The sequence below is a fragment of the Dermochelys coriacea genome, chromosome 9, assembly GCF_009764565.3.
Source record: "Dermochelys coriacea isolate rDerCor1 chromosome 9, rDerCor1.pri.v4, whole genome shotgun sequence".
In the NCBI taxonomy this organism is placed as follows: Eukaryota; Metazoa; Chordata; order Testudines; family Dermochelyidae; genus Dermochelys; species Dermochelys coriacea.
Window position 1 is genome coordinate 14972060 of NC_050076.1, and position 21596 is coordinate 14993655.

General features: G+C 38.9%; 1 protein-coding gene across 22 annotated transcripts in view; it reads right to left on the reverse strand.

Moving 5' to 3' along the window:
- Positions 1-21596, reverse strand: part of NLGN1 (neuroligin 1) — a 615380-nt gene that overhangs the window by 478864 nt on the left and 114920 nt on the right. For 3 of the 22 annotated variants that reach the window (XM_043492244.1, XM_038417309.2, XM_043492247.1), the window contains exon 2: positions 3746-4551. In XM_043492244.1, coding sequence (XP_043348179.1) covers positions 3746-4238 — 493 coding nt within the window. In that variant the 5' untranslated portion in view covers positions 4239-4551. Of the gene's footprint in view, positions 1-3252; positions 3313-3745; positions 4552-17053; positions 17446-17625; positions 18321-21596 lie in introns of those variants that run through there. The other 19 variants (XM_043492241.1, XM_043492238.1, XM_043492239.1 and 16 more) reach the window with 11 other exon arrangements.

Genomic DNA, 21596 nt, shown 5'->3' on the forward strand with positions numbered 1-21596 from the left:
CAAATAACACTTCAAACACCAACAAAAAAATGGAACATTCTTGTTTTATGTAGTGCACTAGTGTTGGGGACCATGGTGCTAAATTAATGCCTGCTGGTACTGCAAGGATGAATCTGGCCTCCTGAGTCCAGTGTCAGACTGATTGCCTTTCAGTCAGGAGGCATCAGAGGTAAATCCTCCCAGTAAGAGTTTAATGCCAGACTTTCAAAGGTAGTAGGTGCCGAAAGCCAGCCAGTAGGTGAGGTATAAAAGCAAGAGGTTCCTTGTGCTTCCCCGTCCACCCCCTTTTCCCAGGGAAAGCCACAACCTGATCCTTAGTTCCTCGGAAATACTAGTTGAAGTAGATTTGTGTTCCTTACAAAAGGCGGCATAGTATGTCCTCAACTCCCACTGAAATTAAAAATGAGGGTTCTTGCAGGAGGTGGTCAGCATTTTACAAGACCTGGTCCAAGATGACCAAAAGTGAGTATCACTGAAATATGCAAAATTCTGACAGGAACACAGAAGACACTACAGGATACAAGGCTATCTGAGCTAGCAGTCATCTTTATTTGAAGAAGACGGCTCAGTGAATTTACACAAATCTCAGTGTCCATCCCTTTCTTAGGTTACGTTCACTTCTGTTTATATTAACACTTGACACCAGGACAACCAGCATTGCCGAATTCTTTTAGGAAGTTTTGGAACAAACTAGCATGAAAAACAAGGCAGAACAAGTTAAGATAGGCTTCCTTCATTCCTTCTCAAATCCCTAACATTTCTTATATTGCTAATGGCGCAGCATTGTAAAGTTATTGATGCCATTCATAAAAAGCAACCGGTTGTGGTGGATTTTCCATCATTAAAAAAGTTTTAAAATCGAGATTGGATGTTTTTCCAAAAGATCTGTTCTAGTTCAAACGGCAATTACTTCAGGGACATTCTGTGGCCTGTGTGAAACAGGAGGTTAGATAACATGATCACAATGTTCCTTTCTAGCCTTTCAATCTATAGTGTCCATTACAATGTATAACAACAACTTTTAAATTCAGTTGCCTTTCATTACCATGCTCACCTTCCTGGGGCTTCTTTCTATCTCATTCAAAATCTTGAATTTTCTTACTAATTAACTGACAATTTTATATAGTTAGTGATTGATTGATCCAGTAACTGCCACCCACCATTCTATGAAACTGAGTTAGGGTGATTCCTTTCAGTGCTTGTACCTAGAATCTAAAAGTGTGGATGAATAGCAGCTAGAGTTATTCCCGGTATGTCCCTGAGGGTATGTCCTTCAGGGTATATATACCCTGCATGTACTGAAAAACTACTACTTTCTGAAATGCATCCGATGAAGTGAGCTGTAGCTCACGAAAGCTTATGCTCTAATAAATTTGTTAGTCTCTAAGGTGCCACAAGTACTCCTTTTCTTTTTGCGAATACAGACTAACACGGCTGCTACTCTGAAACCTGAAAAACTACTATAGTCATAGCCCAGAGATGTGGATCTGAATTTGTCAGAGCAAAAAAAGGTAAGCTTCTGCTGTTCTTTGCTGTGCCATGCAGTGGATTATGGATTCAGTTGGAATAGTAGCCACAACGTTTCAAATAATTATGTCTTTATTCTTTCAAGTTTATCTGCAAATAAATATGACCTTCTCACCTATAAGTCTCTCCCTTTTTTCCCTATTTCTTGATTTTTTAAAATATTCTCTAATAGAAATGTGTGTAATCTTCAGAAAATGAGGGGCCCTGCATCTTTATTTATGATGGTATGAATCAACCTCTAAGTGATAGCAGGCAAAAGTTGCTCAATTAATTACACATGCTGGTGATCTGCATAACCACCACCATTGCAGCATCACACGTTAGTTGAAGGACTGCAAATTATTGCAGTTATGAGAATTTGGAGATGGGAATAAAGGGTAGTGTTCTCCAGAACACCCCTATTCTCTCTCCTTCCACCTTTGCTTGGTGCACTGCACTCCTACCAGACAGTCAGAGCATCTTTAAAGCACTAAGCAAAGTATATAAGGATTCCCCCCAAAATAAGACTGACATGGAAATATACAGAAAACATTGTCTTCTGTGTAAAGTCCAGAAAACTGCACACAGGAATAGGCCTAAGCCATTGATAAAGTCAATATTTTCAGACCAAATGCTTAGGCTGCTGTTCTACATCTAGGCATTTAAATAACAGCAGCTGATTTTTCAGAGGTGCCGAGCACTCCCCACTACCACTGAAAGGCAGTAGGACTTGTAGTTGCCCAGAACCTTTGAAAATCAGGCCATGTTTATTTTGATGCATAAATATGAAGTTAGGAGCCTAAACATTTTGCCCTAAGGATTTAAAAATTATTTCTTGACATCGCCCTTTATGCTTAATTATGCAGGAGAATGACATGTGGTTCTTGGCAAATTATAGGAAAAATATTATGTCAGAACAACTGGGTTTCTGAATTTATATGCTGGTCTGAATATAATGTTAATAGTGGATTTAAGAGTAAAAGCAACTTCTAAATAATACATTGCTTCTCATGTTTTAAATTGTGTTAATAAGCATAGCTGTATACATTTGATACTGTACCTCAATAGCTTTGGGAATCTGCAAATGTTCACAAAAGAAATTTGCAAGTTCTCCCTTACTAACAGAAAAAGACTTTAATATTGGAAGACAAAAATCAGCCAGGAGTTGTAGTTTCCAGGTTATGGGGTCAACATATTTTAACATTTCACTACACCCCATTAAGAGATTTCTAGTCTTACAGATGCAGCCTCAATTTTTAAAGCGTATAAGTTTACTAAATGAGTTCTGCTTTGGGGAGCTTTACAACCGCTGCTAGGGCTTAATCACTACATCACTGAAATCAGTGGGTATGGGGGTTTTGCCACTGATGGCAGTGGTAGCAGGGCAATCCCTAATGCATATGCACCACCCACTGTGCATGCATATACGGTAGTTATACTTGAATGCCACTTCTCTAGACTAAAAGGTCAAAGTACAGATGGAACTTGTCAATACAGTCAGCACAAGACAGTACAAGAGATATAATCAGGTGTAACTGAGTTCAGGCTTTACAAACATTATCCTCTCATCTACTTTAACTAGGTCTCTATTTAATTATCTTTCTGACTTCATTAAATACAAGATATTCCCTAACCTTTCACTTCACAGTATCAGCAATTAGCCTTTTTAAGATTTGTTACTTGTTCTTCCTCTACAAAGTTTTGGTTTTCCCCCAATTTTCTTTTTTGGTCCACTTTTATACATACCTCCTTTTCTACAAATTTTCTTGCCGGGTTTTCTGGCACATTCCTTGGATATTCTTTTGACTGAAAAATGAATAGAAGACTAGAAAATAAAATGGAGCTCCATCACAGACAGTAGGAGCATGCAACACCACTATCTAACTTAAATATGGCCTGCTTTTATTAGGTGCGGAGGATTCCCAATTTGTTGTGCCTGCACATGCAATGGATAAATGTTGATGCATCTTCCCAGAAGTCAGTGGGTGGGAATGAGAATTAGGTACCAACTTCAACCTAAAGTACACGTGCTGTGGGAGAGAGAAAATGAGCGTAGACAGGAAAAAAAAATGTATATTGGAATAGATGCATACACAGAAAAAGCAGCATGCATACATGTAAAATGCTGGCATGCAAACAAGGAAAGCCATGCATGCTACCAGTACACGTGAATTAATACTGTTAAACCTTAGAATAGGAAAATAAAAAGGTCTCCTTGTTTTGTCTGCTATTAACTCACCATCCTCAGTTGGGACATATATATTTAAATAGAGACAGTCTTCATTCTGATCTTGTACATAGGTAGAAACTACATCCAAGTTATTAGTAAACCACACAGGGAGCATGACTTCGGGCAATCTGCCTTCTATAATGTTCTGCGGACACACTGAAGCAAACTGAGTAGCATTTTTGATATCTGACCAGGGAGATGGAGGTTCAGGAGGTTGAAAGCGATGCTCTCCTACTGGTGGGGCAGCATACGGAACCCCAAGAAACTGAATAACAGGCCCCAAAATTTCATTATTAAGTTCCTTCTTAATCCCTCTTATCTTGCCAAAGTTGGTGGTCACGAGTGGGTCGATATCATCCAATTTTTGTGAGGACACAGCTGCAGCATGAAGCAAAAATCCAAGTATACAAAGAACAAAAGTGGCATCCAATCCCATATGTAATAGACGGACCATCATCGCTCTCCATACGCAGTTCAGCCATACGGATCTTGGAAGGGCCATGGTCCCACATTAATTGTATAGCTACAATGAAGCAATCTTATTTGTATCCACTTGTGTAAAAACAGGGCAACCGCAAGAAATGGATCAAGTTTCCTAAATATGAGCCTGTCAGAAAAATCTCAAAAGGCTTTTCACACGGCAAGTATCTTCCATTGATTTCACACTTATTGAAGCAGCATCTTCACACAGCACTATTTATCAGACTACATCCTATTGACAATTCTGTTTTCCATAGTAGCAATATGCAGAGAGCGGCCATTTACTGCAGAGTTCCCTCTTATAAATCAAATCCAATTAGCTGCAGGTCTATATCCTGGAGAAAATGAAAATAAATCATTAGTAAGAAAGAGCTAATATGGGCAGAGTGATAGCTAGTTATTTTACAAGTTATTGCACATATATTAATATTTGCTAGAGCCATGTAAGTAAAATTCTACAGTAGGTAGTTTATGGGTTCCATGAAATGACGGGAGAACTACTGATTATTGGATTATTTACAGTGTCTCCTCCTTAGTTTACAGAGTTTTTCAGAAGAAACAGACCTCATAAAAATGCAGTGTTAAAATGCACATTCCTAAAATCAAACAAATTGTGGCCAGATTAAATATGTTTTACCATGACATTTTTATATGACTCAACTGGCCCAAATTCCATTTTAAACTCGTTAGCAGAGGTTGGTTTATCAATAGACAATAGATCAATTATTTTATTAAATCTCAATACTCAGTAAAAGCAAGTCAGATCGGGATGCTGAATGCTAAAACATAAAGTAACTTAATTCATTAAAAATAGATTACATGTACATATAAGAAACACTCATTTGCCCATTTTAAAATGTAATTTACAATTCGAACACTGAAGCAACTGGAGGGAAAAAACCCAATCTTGTCCAATATTTTAAAGGGTACAACATTAAATACTTTCTCTGCTTTATATGATGACCTCTTAACCATGAATCTATCTCTGATAGCTAATGGAAAATCAGGATGTGAGGATTTTGACACTCATTGTCGACAGAGAAACAATCTTTACAATAATTAACTTGATTTCCAAATATTCACAATACAGGACCAGATTCTGGTCCTTCTGAAGTCAAAGCAATACTCCCACTGACTTCTAAGAAGCAGGATTGGACCTCAAAGGCTGCTTCTTTTGGAAATTATTTGAAGAAGGGAATGGACACACAAAACAAATAGAGTTGACTGTGTATCACAATTCTCATTTATGGCCCGATTCCTTGCATATTATTGACTGCAGTGAAAAATGTGTGTGTGCAAGGAATGCAGAATCAGTTCCCCCTACACTTAATTTGCAATACAACCATTTAAATGTTCCCACAAGTCCTGATTTTTCAAACACCAGTATGTCTACGGCACAATAGCCTAGAAAAATAATCTGTTAGGATCAGAGACTATATAATCTGGAATCCCAGATTCTATTTTCAACTCTACTTTATCACAGAGGTTGTGATACAGAGAGACTGTGATGCAATAGTTTTGAAGATTGCTTAGAGCATACCATAACATCTTTTCTTTTCATGTTAATCACATTGCCAACACAATTTACAATATACTTTAATTTTAAATGCAGTATAATGTACAAAGTAACAGGATAATCTTATACTCATTGTAAAACAATGTGTAATGTACAGGAAATGAGTTTTACTTAGTACATGCCACATTTAGAAACACCTTTTGAGACAACATTGGCAGCTTTAATGAAAATTGTTTTTATCATGTCTATACACATGGAAGAGGGAATTCAAAAGAAGAGCTTGTCTAACAGACAGACTGCCCTGCAGTTTGGCTTATTAAAAAGGAGATTGTAAAAGCTATATAGGACAGCAGGAGATTTGGTTCATGTCTAATATTCCTTTAGCTCTGAAAAAATCTATCTCAGAAGGTAATAAGGAGATAGATGTAGCTTTGACAATTTCACCACTCTCTGCTAATTCTAATACCTTTTGCTGTGAAACTATATTAACATACAGAAGACAGGCTTATGCTCATCATTCTTCTGTTTCAAATTCTCAGTATTTATTGGAAACACACAGATTTACTTGCACAAACTACATCTGAAGGTTAATGTATGCATTTCTATTTAGCTTAATAAATGTGAAAAATGGCACCCAGACAATTGCATCTTGGGAGATTTTTGTTTAGTCACCTTTCAGATTTTGGAGACAGCAAGAAATTTCTTGACCAGGAGTAAGAACGTGGTATTTCAGAGACTGAGGAGCAGTGGTCAGTGCAACCTTCAAAGTCTAAATGAGAAAGTTGCTTACTGGCCTAATTTTGGTGGACAGTAATAGGCCAGTTAAATATTTCAAACTGCTTGCATTAAATCCATCTAGTTAAGTCTCAAAATCTTGTTTTTTCTCAGTGGTGAAGGAATGTGCTCTGCCCTCTGCCCCTCTCCTCCCAAAAATTCTGATATTTTCTATTTAATAATAAGTACTTCATTGGAGTAGCTGTCCCACTAAATATATGGTTTGGGGAATGTCTAAGGAGAAATCAAATTCAACAAAGCGGCTCCAAATAATTCCTTCCTTTCTTTTTCATTTTGAGCAGCTGAATCAGTTCAACATGGAAAATTACCAAGATATGCTTTAAATAACAGTTCATTTAGCAGACTCCCTTCTCTTAAAGTGTCAAAGCTATTTTTCAATTACCAAGACAAGCACTTTTTTGGTATACTCCAATATCCAAAAAGATAAATCTAGGAACCAAAAGCAGTTGTCTTCAAAATAACATAAAATTAAATAGTCAGCAGTAGTCCCCCTAATAGTTCAGATGTCGGAGGGTTTCCCCCTCGTTATTAAACTATTTCCATAAGTGTAGAGCTGTGGTTTTAAAACATGCCATTGGATGTCATGCCCAGCAGATAAACAGCAATGGTGTCATTCTGCCACTCATGGATAAAGCTTTGATCTTTGACATCACAAGGAGGCTGCAGTGATGAGAACATAAATCAATAATCTGTTTGGCTATTTTTATTAATTAACCCTTACTGGTTAGCAGGAGCCAGCAGAGTCAAAGGTGTATAAGCCAGTAGGTGGGAAAGGGCTTCCAGCAGCGATGTCCACACATTCCAGTATCTGCATTTATGTTTCTTTTTTAATAGGCTTTTTTTCAATAGTTAAGGGAGTTGTTTATGGAGAAGTAGTAAGAGATCTGACCTCCTCTGGATAGTCCACTTCTGGGATGGCAGAAATAGTGCATTATTTCAGCCCTATGAAAGCTACCCTCAAATACAGAGAGTGCTTAGCTTATTCAAGTTCTTGCAGAACTCTAACACAAAGATCTACTTGTTAGTAGTGAGGTGACCTCAAGACAGGCTGGGACTGTTGCCTGGAGCACATCTACCTGTTCTACTTAATTGTTGCCAGAAACGTTTTTTTAGACCCCAGCATGTGTTCCCTGTATAGCTTTCCCCGGTACCTGTACTGAAGCTGACTGGACAGGAACCAGTAGGGAGAAAATAAGTCTTGTGTGTGTGCATTACTATCAGAAGCAGCAATGAGCAATCATGTGAATGAGCAAGACGGCAGGCTGGAAAATAAGATACCCGATAGTGGTGAGCAATTTGAGGTAAGTGGCAGAGTATAAAGACAATCATTAATGGCTGTAGCATAAGAATATACTGAGGTCTAGACTTAAAAATTATCATTGTCAGATGTTATCATTGTCTCGGGCTGAGGATCATCATTGTCAATTATCACTGAGTAAATCACCTATAACATATACAATTTATTCAATAAATTATTTCATGGGTTTGGGAAATTTTTGAGCATATTGAGATTTTCTATATATTGTTTTTCAAAATTATTTGATTTTTTTTCTGAATCTCGTTTACTTTATGGCCCCAATCCTGAGTGACAGCAGACAAGCATTCCCCATAGCTCAGGAGCCAGCATGCAAAGATGGCTTTAGGTCACATTGGTGCTCCTCATGACCTGAACAATTCTGGAACAGACCAGTCCCCCAGCATAATTTAGAGCAGCCTTACTGCTCCTCACCACTTAATTTCATGCCTGATGGATGCTCTAAATTGCACCAACTGCCAATAGCCTCAGTGGACTATTACAGCAACTGAGTGAGACAACAGAAGGACCTGGCTAAGTCTCCTTTCCCTTGGACACACCCTCTGTGCCAGTTATTGGAAATGGGATGGCAGAGGAGTTGCTATGGCAGCTCTACACAACCTGGGGTAAATTATTCCATCTTTGGGGCAGACTTGAGCTAGAGAACTAGCACACAGCTGCCCTAATGTAGCCCATAGAGTACCCCATAACTTGATCCTTTTCACAAGCATTTGTGAAACTGTTGCACAAATGTTCACGGAAACTGAACACAAAAAGGGACCTGAACACCTTCAACGCAATTTCCTTTCAAAACTCAAACGAGTTTGCAGAGCATTGCACCATTCATCCTCCTCCTACTGATATCCACCTCAAATTATAACTAAAAAGCAAAAACGTTACTTCATGTCGACAAAAAAAAAGTCTAAACTAATGTTAGACAAAAACCAAGAATGTTATAAGCAGGATAATACACGGCACTAAAAAAAGATTATACTGCACCAGAGGGATATGTTGATAGCAAACCCCAGAATAGAATATATCTTTTCAGCCTACCTGATAATGTTTGCATTCTCTTTTCTAACATTTTTCATTGCTTGAAGAAAAAAGTTTTGTAACAAAAGTTTCACATTTTCTTTCTATCTGACACTAAAGACTGAAACAAAATTCTGCTCTTGTGTGTACACAAGTATAGTCAATGAGTTTGTATGGATTTAACTCAGAAAAGGAATTGTTCCTATATCTTTTTAAAGAAAACTACTTTCCCTCTATCCATGTGAATTTAATGCATTGAAATCTGTCAAACTGACAGCACTAGAGACTGCAGTCCTGTATATATACACCCAAGAGATGTACAACACAGATTACAACAATGCATGCTTCCCCACACTGTCTTGCCAATGTGTCTCACCATTAGAGTACACCTGTTTAAAAAGGTTTGGTTTCAGAGTAGCAGCCGTGTTAGTCTGTATTCGCAAAAAGAAAAGGAGTACTTGTGGCATCTTAGAGATTAACAAATTTATTTGAGCATAAGCTTTCGTGAGCTACAGCTCACTTCATCGGATGCATTCCGGATCGAATGCATCCGATGAAGTGAGCTGTAGCTCACGAAAGCTTATGCTCAAATAAATTTGTTAGTCTCTAAGGTGCCACAAGTACTCCTTTCCTTTCTTCTTTAGAAAGAAATTCAGTATCCAAACCCATTCAAATCTTTGCTCTCTGCTGAAACAGCCAACAATGGTGCCAAATGTTATGTTGGCGATTTTTATGTGGTCACCAGCCCACCAGGAACTGATCTGACACCACAAAAGTTATTCCACACAAGTCACCCCATAACTATCAGATGGTAAGAATTTTCAGACAGGACTAGCTGTCATCAGATAGAACCCACTATTTAGAAGTGATTGGCTCTGTTCCTATATACCTATTCCCTGAGCCATCCACTCCCCTTTATTTAACATTACGTCTATATATGTAAACAAAGCCATATGTTTTATTTTAGTTGCACAACAAATTAGTAAGAATATACAATTTTATATGTAATATACATGTATATATGTAATATACATTCTATATACATACTTATTTTAGAAGCATAGTATTAATAAATAGCTATGTTAAAACAAATGGATGATATAAGACTAAAAAGGGGCACACATATTAAACTTGTTTTACATTTTCAGCCTCATTATATATTTGTTCTTCCTATTATTGGACACATTTGCTAATTACATTATCAAATGTTGTCTTTAAATACTTTTCTGTAACTTAGATTTACCAAGATAGCAAGACTTCTGATCATAATTTCCTAATAAACGGTTTCTGAATGAGACTTGCTTTAAGTCTCATGGCATAAAGTCATTTACTTCTTATCTTCCATTTTCTGATATCAATAACTATTTTTTTAAATATTCCTACTCCTTAGCTAAAGTAATTGTTTATATTACCATAAGTTGGCTACTATGTTTAACATGTAGACTAGAACTGTCTGACATTTTGCACAGTAAATAGGCAACAAAAATGATGATTTTACTCCGAACAGAAAGAATAGATAACTCTGTCACTTGTGTGTGTAAAGTTTAGACAGTTAAGCAATAAAGATTTAAATTAAAAATGACAGATGCACTGGCTTGGAATATAATGGGTAGTGAAGTGAATCTTTATTCCTTTTAGCCGCTTATGATTAACTCTTAAATGGACCAAATATTATACTCAATTTGAATTATATAACTATTCTGCAAAATACAATATACAGTTGACTACCATGCTCATACCAACAGTGTGCTTCTGGACTTGAGAATTTTTTTGGCTTGGTCTAGAAATTTAGATGATCTTGTTTTAATGATAGATCATGTGGGAGGGAAAATGCCCCAGATATTTCTCATGCGAGTTCTTTGATACAGAAGACTTCCTGTATTTGAAGATTACAATTAATTTAATTCTCTGCTGACCAACATTTTATGAAACATTAACACGCTCCACTATCTTAAATCAAATCTGTTCAGTCTTACATTTCACTGTAGAATTCACAGCTAGAGAGCCCCAATCCTGCTCCCATTGAAATGACCAGAAGTTTTGTCTTTGACTTCAATGGGTGAAAGATTAAGCACTAAACTCTGTACTAAATTTTGATGAATAATACATACTTCTGGCCAAATCTTAATTCAACAGGATTAATCCTGAGTAGATGAGCAGAATTTGACCCTTTATCATTGCCCTTTAATATATGTTGATCAAATAACCCATGCTTTCACATCAAACATGTAGGAAACATGCCAATTTCTGCATTTTTCTTATCTTTCAACATTAAGCATTTGAGATACACAAAGTCAAACACAATTGTCTGCCAAATCCTGTAGCTTGCTGGAGAACTCTGAAGGCAAAAAGGCTAGTATGTGCAGAGACTCTGGCTATGGATTGTTCTTCCATCACAGCACCACACAGTATCACTACCAAAGCATTCCAAATCCATATTTGTGGAGCTAAATCAATAGCTTTTTCAATTCAGTACACAAATAGATGCAGTGTATATATCTGTGCTACACCAAAAAAGCAAACATTGATATCATTACCCCAGAATCAGATCTCAGTTCCATCAATGTAACTGAGATCAGAATCAAATCAAAATATAACTTTGCTGAGCACAAAGCTGTCACCTCTAACTATAGTTCAGAATCTAAAGCAAGGGGTTTGTGTTGCTATTGCCAACTTAAAGCACTGCAGAATACACACTACATTTAGTATTAGAATTAAATGGACCTATCATCTAGTTTAAGATTCCATTTCCTATGATGTATCATTCCGGTTTTTGATTCTACATCTGTAGTTGTAACTTCACTTGTATTTGCTCTAAAATGACTTTCATGCTTAGCTTGTTTTTCTTAATTAAACTTTCTTTAGCAGTCTCTAATATGTGTATTATTAAAACTCATTAAGTCCTATTCATGCTTGCCTGTCACTTTTGACTTCACGTTCATATACTGAAGTGCTCTGTTGCTTTATAAAGGAAGAAAACTAAATAATAAATATGAGAACTTGAACGTTTTATGAGTGTCAGTATGAGAAAGTGGCTGCAAGGCCATAAAGTTTCACAAAAAAAACCACAATACAGCTAAAGCTAACTTGCTGACACATCTCTGATCTATAAAGTCTGCAGTAATGGCAGCAGTAAAGTGTTGTGCCACAGACTCCAGATTTTTCTCTCACATGAAATAGACATAGCAGGGACTATCTTTACTGTTGTAAAAAAAATTAAAATAAAATTTCTCAAAAGCTTAGTGTATAATACTATTAAATGTCTGCTGTAATTTACTCTTTCCATCTGACTTCATGTTTAGCGCCTATTATTCAGCTGGCTGTCCTGTTTCCCTTGTCCTTTGCTACCTGGGTGAAGAAAGATACCTAAGTAAGTTACAGCAACCTAGTCTCATGTCTCCTTATGATCATGTTGGCCATGATTCCTGCAATAAGAATTTGAGGACTTTATTCTCCTCTCACACCGGGCATAAAACAGGAGTAACTCCACTGACTTCAGTGACGTTACATTGGTGGGATCAAGAACTAAAACACATTCATTTTGTTTTATATTGTATTATTCCTCTTAAATGTGATTGTTATGGAGTTACACCCTAGTACTAATATGTGGATGAATCCTATGGGAAAATGACATTTTCCACTTTCAATTAAACAAATAAGTTTTGGGGTTTTTTTTAAAATCGATCATTAAAAAATTACTGGAATTCAACTCTTGCAGCTTACCATATAACCAGCCATGTAAATATTGAGCTATTCTTTTCTAAATCACTTAAATGGACGATTCAAGTACAAAGTGCAACGCCAACCTGTTTCCCACGTTAACGCATTACAACCAGTTCAACAAATATGCTAATGCCATCTTTATGAAAAAGTGCATTTTGGAACATTTTTAGGAAATATTTAAAAAAAAAAAAGTCTGCCCTTTACATTCATTGTTCAATTAAAAGGAACTCAGTTAACTTGAAATATAGTCATCTTGCGCCGCCCACAAACTGTGTCCCCTTACACTTCTGTGGCTTTAAATCACACATTCACACAGAAAGAGGGAAGAAAAGCCATCTTTAAAAATGGGAAACATCCAAGCAAACACCAATGGAAACTAACAGATTCAGAGGCTACAGTGAAACTGACTATACAAAAAGCATTATATACACAAAGTAAAGAAACTTTAAAAGTGGGTAGGGTAATTCTCTAAACCAGGGGTGGACGAACTACAACCCGAGGCCAGATCGGCCCATCAGGGCTTTGGATCCGGCCCATGGGATTGCCCCCCATGGTGCTGCAGGCGCCACTCTCAGAAGCAGCTGGCACCACGTCCCTGGGGCCCCGTGGGGGGGGGGGCAGAGGGCTCCGTGCATTGCCCTTGCCTCCAGGCACCACCCCCCACATCTCCCATTGGCCGGAACAGGGAACCGCGGCCCATTAGAGCTTCGGGAGAGGTTACCTGGAGGCGTGGCAAGGGCAGTACCTGGAGGCGTGGCAAGGGCAGCACATGGAGCCCTGTGCTCCCCCTTCCCCCAAGGGCCACGCAGGGACGTGGCCCCAGTGCACACCGCTGCCATCCTGGAGCCACTTTAGGTAAGCGGCGCCGGGCCGGAGCCTGAACCCCTCCTGCACTCCACCCCCCAACTCCCAGCCTGCAGCTTGCACCCCAATCTCCTGCCCTGAGCCCCTGTCACACCCCGAGCCCCGAACCCCTGCCCTGAGCCCCCATCACACCTGCACCCCAAAGCCCTGCCCTCCCTCAGTCCACACCCCTCCTGCACCCCTGCCGAGCCCCCTCCTGCATTCCACACCCCTCCTGCACCCCAACCCCCTTCCCTGAGCACCCTCATAAACCCACACCCCTCCTCTGCCCCAATCCCTTGCCCTGAGCCTGTTCCTGCACACCGCACCCCCTCCCACACCCCGCACTCCCTCCCACACCCCAACCCCCTGCCCCGGCCCTGCATACAATTTCCCCACCTAGATGTGGCCCTCGGCCCAAAAAGTTCGCCCACCCTTGCTCTAAACATTTTCATTTATAGTAACCTAAGCTTTTACTTGTAACAACAGTGGCAAAAAATGTTTAGACAAAAGTATGAGGCCAGATCCCCAAACCAGTGTGAATTGTTGTGGGTCCATTTTCACCGAGAATCCACCCCATGATTTTTATGTAGGCAATGTCCCTTTAACATTCTTTAGGTAAAAAACTGATTTATTTTAGAGGGTGCACACAAAAACAAAGCAACCTAAGCAAATACACCCATTACATCTCTGCATGAAATGTGACACACAGATAGCCATTAGTTAATCAATTGATAATCATGAAAAGCAAAGGCTATTGGAAAACATGTGGGTCTTTAGAGGCAGGTGTAAATATAAAGCTGAGTCACTAAGAAGTCAGTAGGATTCTTTCACCTGTAATACCACTAGTGACTGGGGGAAATTTAATGCCATCGCTTGTCACTAAAAAGACAGGATGTGCTTTCAACATGCAATGTTTCCTGAAGTTTTCCCAACCAGCTCCCTCTTTCACCATCCATTAATTTTCTCCCTCTCTTTGATACAAGCTCTTCTGCAACAAATACCAACGCATCACAGTTAAAATGCACGTTCCCTTATATGTTTAAATTCATTTCTTCACAACAGACATAAATGGAATATACTGATATAAAAATACAAAAAACATTTAATCTTCAGTCAACATCTGAAGAACAAACATTTTTGTCTTCTGACTATCTGCTACCTCTACAATTTTAGGGATGGTTAGGATACTGGTAAGTAATGGACATAGTACTATATACCAGAACAGATTTTATTGCAGTTATTCCTGCATGTACACTTTAAAAATATCTTCTGCAACACTTTCTAATGAGCATCTGGCAATGTGTGGCCTTTTCATTATCCACTTTCAGAGAATGACTGCATTATGCTCATCATCCTTTTTCAGTATTTAATTTTTAAATGGTTTCCTTCCGTGTGATTAAAAAACTCACAAATACCGCAACAAACAAGTGATTCAAAGCAGGCCGGAGATCTATAATGCAGATCTAATAGTAGAGAATATATCTATTAATAAAGAAAGGGATGTCTACAAATTAAATTCATCTCTCAGCTGCTGCTGCTTCTCTCTTCCCCCGCCCCATACCGTTCCAACAATAGTGTAGTGTGTGCTTATGTATGAGTCAGTGGTTATGAAATATGCAAATTGATAAAAATAAAATAAGCACCATCCCCAAGTCTTTCCATCCACTTTCAAATGAATTTGTCAAGCTCCTACTCAACCCTACTCTTTAAATCACCCTCCTCAACAGACTGCTCCACCTCCAGCCATATAACCCTGAGCACGCCCACTTTGTTAAGAGTGTTAGCCAGGATATTATCTCTTTTTGCTACAAGGGGGTAAAAATATCCCAAAATCAATTTCAGCCCAACCTTCTTGTTCATTTCCACATAACAGTATTGTCATAAGCAGCCTGTATTGCCTTCACTACTTCCTTTGCGGCTTCCATATGCCACCCAGAAGGGAGGTGTTCCACCAAATGCTGCTTCTCAGCGTGCTTTAGCATGATTATGTTCAGGCTCATCCTTCCTTCCAGTCACACTCTGCATGACATATCATAGAATAAGAGAATGCCTTTTTCCTTCATATGTATCTACATTTCCCTCATCCTTTACTGAAAAAAGGCCATTAATTTAGAACGTTACTTCAGTCTATTACTTTCCTCTAAGAAAGCTGGTGACAGTCATCAAAGGTAGCTAAGGTGAGAAAGGAGTAAACTTTATATCAGGGCAACACTCTGGGGGGAAAAAAAGTTACAAGGTCAAAATTTTCAAAGATGACTAACCCTGAGCTCCTAAATCCACACATAAAAATAAAAAGGAATAGATTGATTTTTCAGAGGTGCTGAGCCCACACAATTTTCATCAAAGCAGGCCACTTTAAATATGAATTTAGGAGCTTAGCTTTAGCTACCCAGATGTTAATATTGTATCCCATGTTTTTTACGTGTACATGTGTTTCATGCAGGTGGATAAGGTAAAAGGCCATCTTGCACCATTTATAAGGATTGTGCTATTTCATAAGTACCCTTTATTTGAATTAAGCACCAAGAAAAGAGTAAAAGGAAGTCTGAAGAGCTCATAGTGTTCCTCGTTCACCAATAATCAATCTCTAAATACACTGAAATGTAAAACAAAACAAAAACAAAAAATAACAAGCAACCAGGTGTTTAGAAATCCCCAAAAATTTGTTTTCAGTATGTTCACAAATATATGTTTTCTAATGTGAATCACCTGTCCATACTTACTGATACAGGCAGATACCTCAAATGCATCTGTATAAATGCAAAATATCTTCAGTGAAAGGCACTGCCTGAAAAATGTTTGCTGAAATAGCTTGCTTGAGTTCATGCTACAGAGAATGGTTTCATTTCAAATTCATGAGACATTTAAGTGTGCTAAAAACATGATATTTGATATATATTGCAGGCACAAGAGGTGTCCATTTTATATGAAAGCATGTTAATGCCACAGTTCGTAAAACTAAAAAACAAACCAATCTTAAAAAAAAATCAAACTAAAAATATAACCCCTAAAAAAGGTCACTAAATTGAGAAGGGGGAAATGGTTTCTTCTGATCATGGTACCTGCTGCAGCAAGAATGCCACAGTTTACTCGACCTGTGATTTGTTTAAATAAAATAATTATTCTAATGCAATTGCTTTGGAACCATATGCATCCTCAAAATGATATGAGATAAACACCCTTTCTCTTGATTCCAAGGTAACTTCTAGCTTTAATGAGAAGTCAATTAATATTAAGTAATCTGACTGATTAATTTTCATTAAACCTGCTGAAAATTGAGTTTTCTTCAGCAAATCAAGATAAGGCTCTAGTGCATTTTCCAGTGGAAGAGAAAGAGGAAGGAGTCGTCCTGAACACCCAGGATTCAGATGCAAGAAGATGTCTGAAGGGAAAAAAAAAAATCATCCTTCCATCAGGCACGGCAACCTAGCAGGAGGCACTGTATTGTCCTGATGCATCAGGAATGCAACTCGGAATGCACGATGCACATAACAGTTCAGTGCATGGGAAAAAAATCAAGCTGGAACATCTACTTATTTAAAGAGGGAAGGGAGAATAAAGTTAGCCCTGGCTGCATTAGGGAGAGCAATGCGTGCGATTGCAAAGGAGAGGATCCAAACATATAGCGTACCCTACTTCTAGGTGATACGGCGCTGCCTTCTGTGCGTCTCTTTCTCTGTACGCGGCCAGATCCCCCTGCAAAGATTTCCCCAAGCAGCAGCAGGGCAAACACTGGGGCGATCCCTGCATCCGGCTCCTTCCAGGCATCGAGGCTTGCTCTTGTAAGTTACACAGGCAAGAAATCTACCAGATAGGAATCAACCCCAAGCCCTGTCTTCCAGGCGAAGTTGCAGAAGCTCAAATGCCAGTCTCTTTGCACACACGCACGACTGTTTTGCTAGTCGGGGGAGAGGCAAACACTGACCGTTTGGCAGCTGTGCAAAATGCCTATGAACTCACTATCCCTTCACCCCTAAGCAGAGAAGCCCCTGATTGCATCCCCTTCTTATTGTAGCAGTAACAGATCCGCCCTCGCCAACCTAATAACAGAAACCGAGATTTAACCCCTCATGAAAAGCATTCACACAGACAGACAAGGGCACCACACTGATTCCCCCCGCCCGCCCCCAAATAATTCAAGGGGTCAATTTCTATCCCATCGCACCGCAAACACCACACCGTTGAAAAGCGCAAAGTATTTACCAGTTCACTGTGGCTTTTTGCAATCACAGCTAAAACTGTCATTCGCTGGATTCGAGCCGTTATCCCCTTTTCAAAGCAGCTGTAACCCCCAGGTTTTTAAATCATCCCCCGGACACTTCCGAATGGCATCGATTTAGATCATTTTTTTTCCCTCGCCCAAGATTGGGACGAAAAAATCCCCATCCGGAATTCATCATCCTGTGTAGCAAGCCACCTCCATTTAAATCCGACCATCAGGCAAGAAATAGAAATGATCAAACGTTACTTCTTTTCAGCTGCAATCAGATAATCCTACTAATCCAATAGATTTATCTCGATCTGAAATTGCCCTCCAGATGAATCCCCTTTGCTTGATGTCCAGTTGTGTGATTTCAGAGCACTGTTGGGTGACTGAAGGAGGTTGTGTGTGTGTTTCTTTTCTTTTCTTTTCTTTTTTTAGAAAAATCTTTTTTGGATCCTGGATGCACTGCTCGCTAAAAAAAAAAAAAAAAATGCCGAGAACCTTGGTTTTCCCCTATTACAGGTTTCAACTCCAAATTGCTGTTGGATAAAAAATAATACAAAGATACCCCTAGTGGTCAACAGCTGAATGGCACGAGATCTTACTCCAAAAGACAGCCATCTGCTTACATAAATTCAATTTTAGGAGGCTGTTCAGCCTTGTTAATTAACAATGTCTCTGGACAATGAATAACTTTAATAGTGCAAAGGCTACACAATAAATGACTTGATTTTAAAACTTTTTTTTAAGTTTAAAAAGCTGTATTGGATTTTTACAAAGTATTCATTCCAAGGAAAAAAATTATGCACCTGCTTGTAATATATATAATATATCTTTTGCATATACATAAGAATACTATTTCATGCAAACAAATTTAGGTGCACATCACTTAATTTCAGGTTTGTACACATTCACACACAAATGTATGAAATTATGCAGATATAAGTTACATCTAAAAGAAAAAGTCTGCACAATATACATATTGTGTACATACAAGAATATTATTTCATATAAACATACATTGGTATGAAATAGTAGCTATTCAGACCCATTTTATTTTAAAAAAATCACTATCTGGACTTCATATATTTGTGACTATTTCTCTTCCATTGTTTTTAAAAGCTTTTTTTAGTTTTTGTTACTTTTTAAAATTGATTTTGCCTGCTTTGCATATTTAAATTCAGACATATGCTTCCCTCCTATTAAAATGTCATTTTTGCTACTAAGGCCACAGCAGGAGAATGAAAGGTGACCATTCAGGATGGATGAGTGGGACCAGTGGGGGAAGTAACCCTTTGAATTCTGAAATGCCAACATGTTAAAACATTAACCAGAAACACATGCTCAGAAGCTTCCAAGCATCCTGAGTTAAGCCTGTTTCAGAGAAGTCATTAACATCTCATGTTCTGTTAGCAGAGGCTCTCCCTTCTCTCTGTAACATTAAAAATTATAGTTTTTTAACAAATCTGTCTCATTTTAAAATATTGACATTAATCAAGCACAGCACACACATTCAAGATTCCAATGTGCCTATAGCTTCAGGGAAGGTCTAAAGGGTGCCCATAAATTTGATAAGCTTTTATTCTCCTTACCTGCACACAGCCCTCCCTGGAATTCAGTGGCAGATGTAATCTATACCTCTATGGCAAGGATGAGAGCATATGGTGGCAGTGCACAGTGAATTCTGTGGTATTTCTGCGGCACTGGAATCATTTTAACCTGTATGCATTTAACCTAATATGCACCAATAACATAGAATTCAGTTTCAAAGACTCATGGTCCTAGAACCCCTCACAAACTGTGTAATTTAACTCTTTCACTACAGTTGAAAACACAGGCATTGCAGAATTGGCGGAGAAAAGCAATATATGATTACCCTGACTGTGAAATAAGATTTCTGTTGTATTCTTCTCAATGAGGCACTGGGAAAAAAAGTTTCAAACCCAGAAATAGATTCTGTAAACAAAGTTAATTGATGATTATCAGCCAATCACAGGTGTGTTAGTCTGTATTCGCAAAAAGAAAAGGAGTACTTGTGGCACCTTAGAGCCTAACAAATTTATTTGAGCATAAGCTCTCGTGAGATACAGCTCACTTCATCGGATGCATTCAGTGGAAAATACAGTGGGGAGATTTATATATACACACACACAGAGAACATGAAACAATGGGTTTTATCATACACACTGTAAGGAGAGTGATCACTTAAGGTGAGCTATTACCAGCAGGGGGGAGGGAGAGGAAGAAAACCTTTTGTGGTGATAATCAAGGTGGGCCATTTCCAGCAGTTGACAAGAACATCTGAGGAACAGTGGGGGATAGGGGGGAAATAACATGGGGAAATAGTTTTACTTTGTGTAATGACCCATCCACTCCCAGTCTCTATTCAAGCCTAAGTGAATTGTATCCAGTTTGCAAATTAATTCCAATTCAGCAGTCTCTCGTTGGAGTCTGTTTTTGAAGTTTTTTTGTTGAAGAATAGCCACTCTTAGGTTTGTAATCGAGTGACCAGAGAGATTGAAGTGTTCTCCGAATGGTTTTTGAATGTTATAATTCTTGAAGTCTGATTTGTGTCCATTCATTCTTTTACGTAGAGACTGTCCAGTTGGACCAATGTACATGGCAGAGGGGCATTGCTGGCACATGATGGCATATATCACATTGGTAGATGTGCAGGTGAATGAATCTCTGATAGTGTGGCTGATGTGATTAGGCCCTATGATGGTGTCCCCTGAATAGATATGTGGACAGAGTTGGCAACGGGCTTTGTTGCAAGGATAGGTTCCTGGGTTAGTGGTTCTGTTGTGTGGTGTGTGGTTGCTGGTGAGTATTTGCTTCACGTTGGGGGGCTGTCTGTAAGCAAAGACTGGCCTGTCTCCCAAGAACTGTGAGAGTGATGGGTCATCCTTCAGGATAGGTTGTAGAGCCATGACGATGCATTGGAGAGGTTTTAGTTGGGGGCTGAAGGTGATGGCTAGTGGCATTCTGTTATTTTCTTTGTTGGGCCTGTCCTGTAGCAGGTGACTTCTGGGTACTCTTCTGGCTCTGTCAATCTGTTTCTTCCCTTCAGCAAGTGGGTATTGTAGTTGTAAGAATGCTTGATAGAGATCTGGTAGGTGTTTGTCTCGGTCTGAGGGGTTGGAGCAAATGTGGTTGTATCGTAGAGCTTGGCTGTAAACAATGGATCATGTGGTGTGATCTTGGTGAAAGCTGGAGCCATGTAGGTAGGAATAGCGGTCAGTAAGTTTCCGGTATAGGGTAGTGTTTATGTGATCATCGCTTATTAGCACCGTAGTGTCTAGGAAGTGGATTTCTTGTGTGGACTGGTCCAGACTGAGGTTGATGGTGGGATGGAAATTGTTGAAATCATGGTGGAATTCCTCAAGGGCTTCTTTTCCATGGGTCCAGATGATGAGGATGTCATCAATGTAGCGCAAGTACAGTAGGGGCATTAGGGGACGAGAGCTGAGGAAGCGTTGTTTTAAGTCAGCCATAAAAATGTTGGCATACTGTGAGGCCATGCGGGCGCCCATCGCAGTGCTGCTGATTTGAAGGTATATATTGTCCCCAAATGTGAAATAGTTATGGGTGAAGAGGACAAAGTCACAAAGTTCAGCCACCAGGTTAGCCGTGCCACAAGTACTCCTTTTCTTTTAGCCAATCACATGCCACCAATTTGACCAAGGCCCAGATTTTTACAGGTATTTAGGAGTTGCTCTCTTCAGTCCTGCAACAGCTGATTTAGGAGCCTAAATCTCATTTTCAAAAATGACCCAGGTGCTTTGATGACTTTCAATGAGACTTAGGCCTTTTGAAAATGAAATTTAGGCTCCTAAATCGGTTAGGCATTGCAATTTTAAAATGTGGGCCTAAAACATCAAACAACTGAGAGCCGAAACACTATTATTATGGAAGGTGGGGGAAAAAAAGGAGCTAGTCTCTAATTGTTACTTTTAAATATTTCTAGATT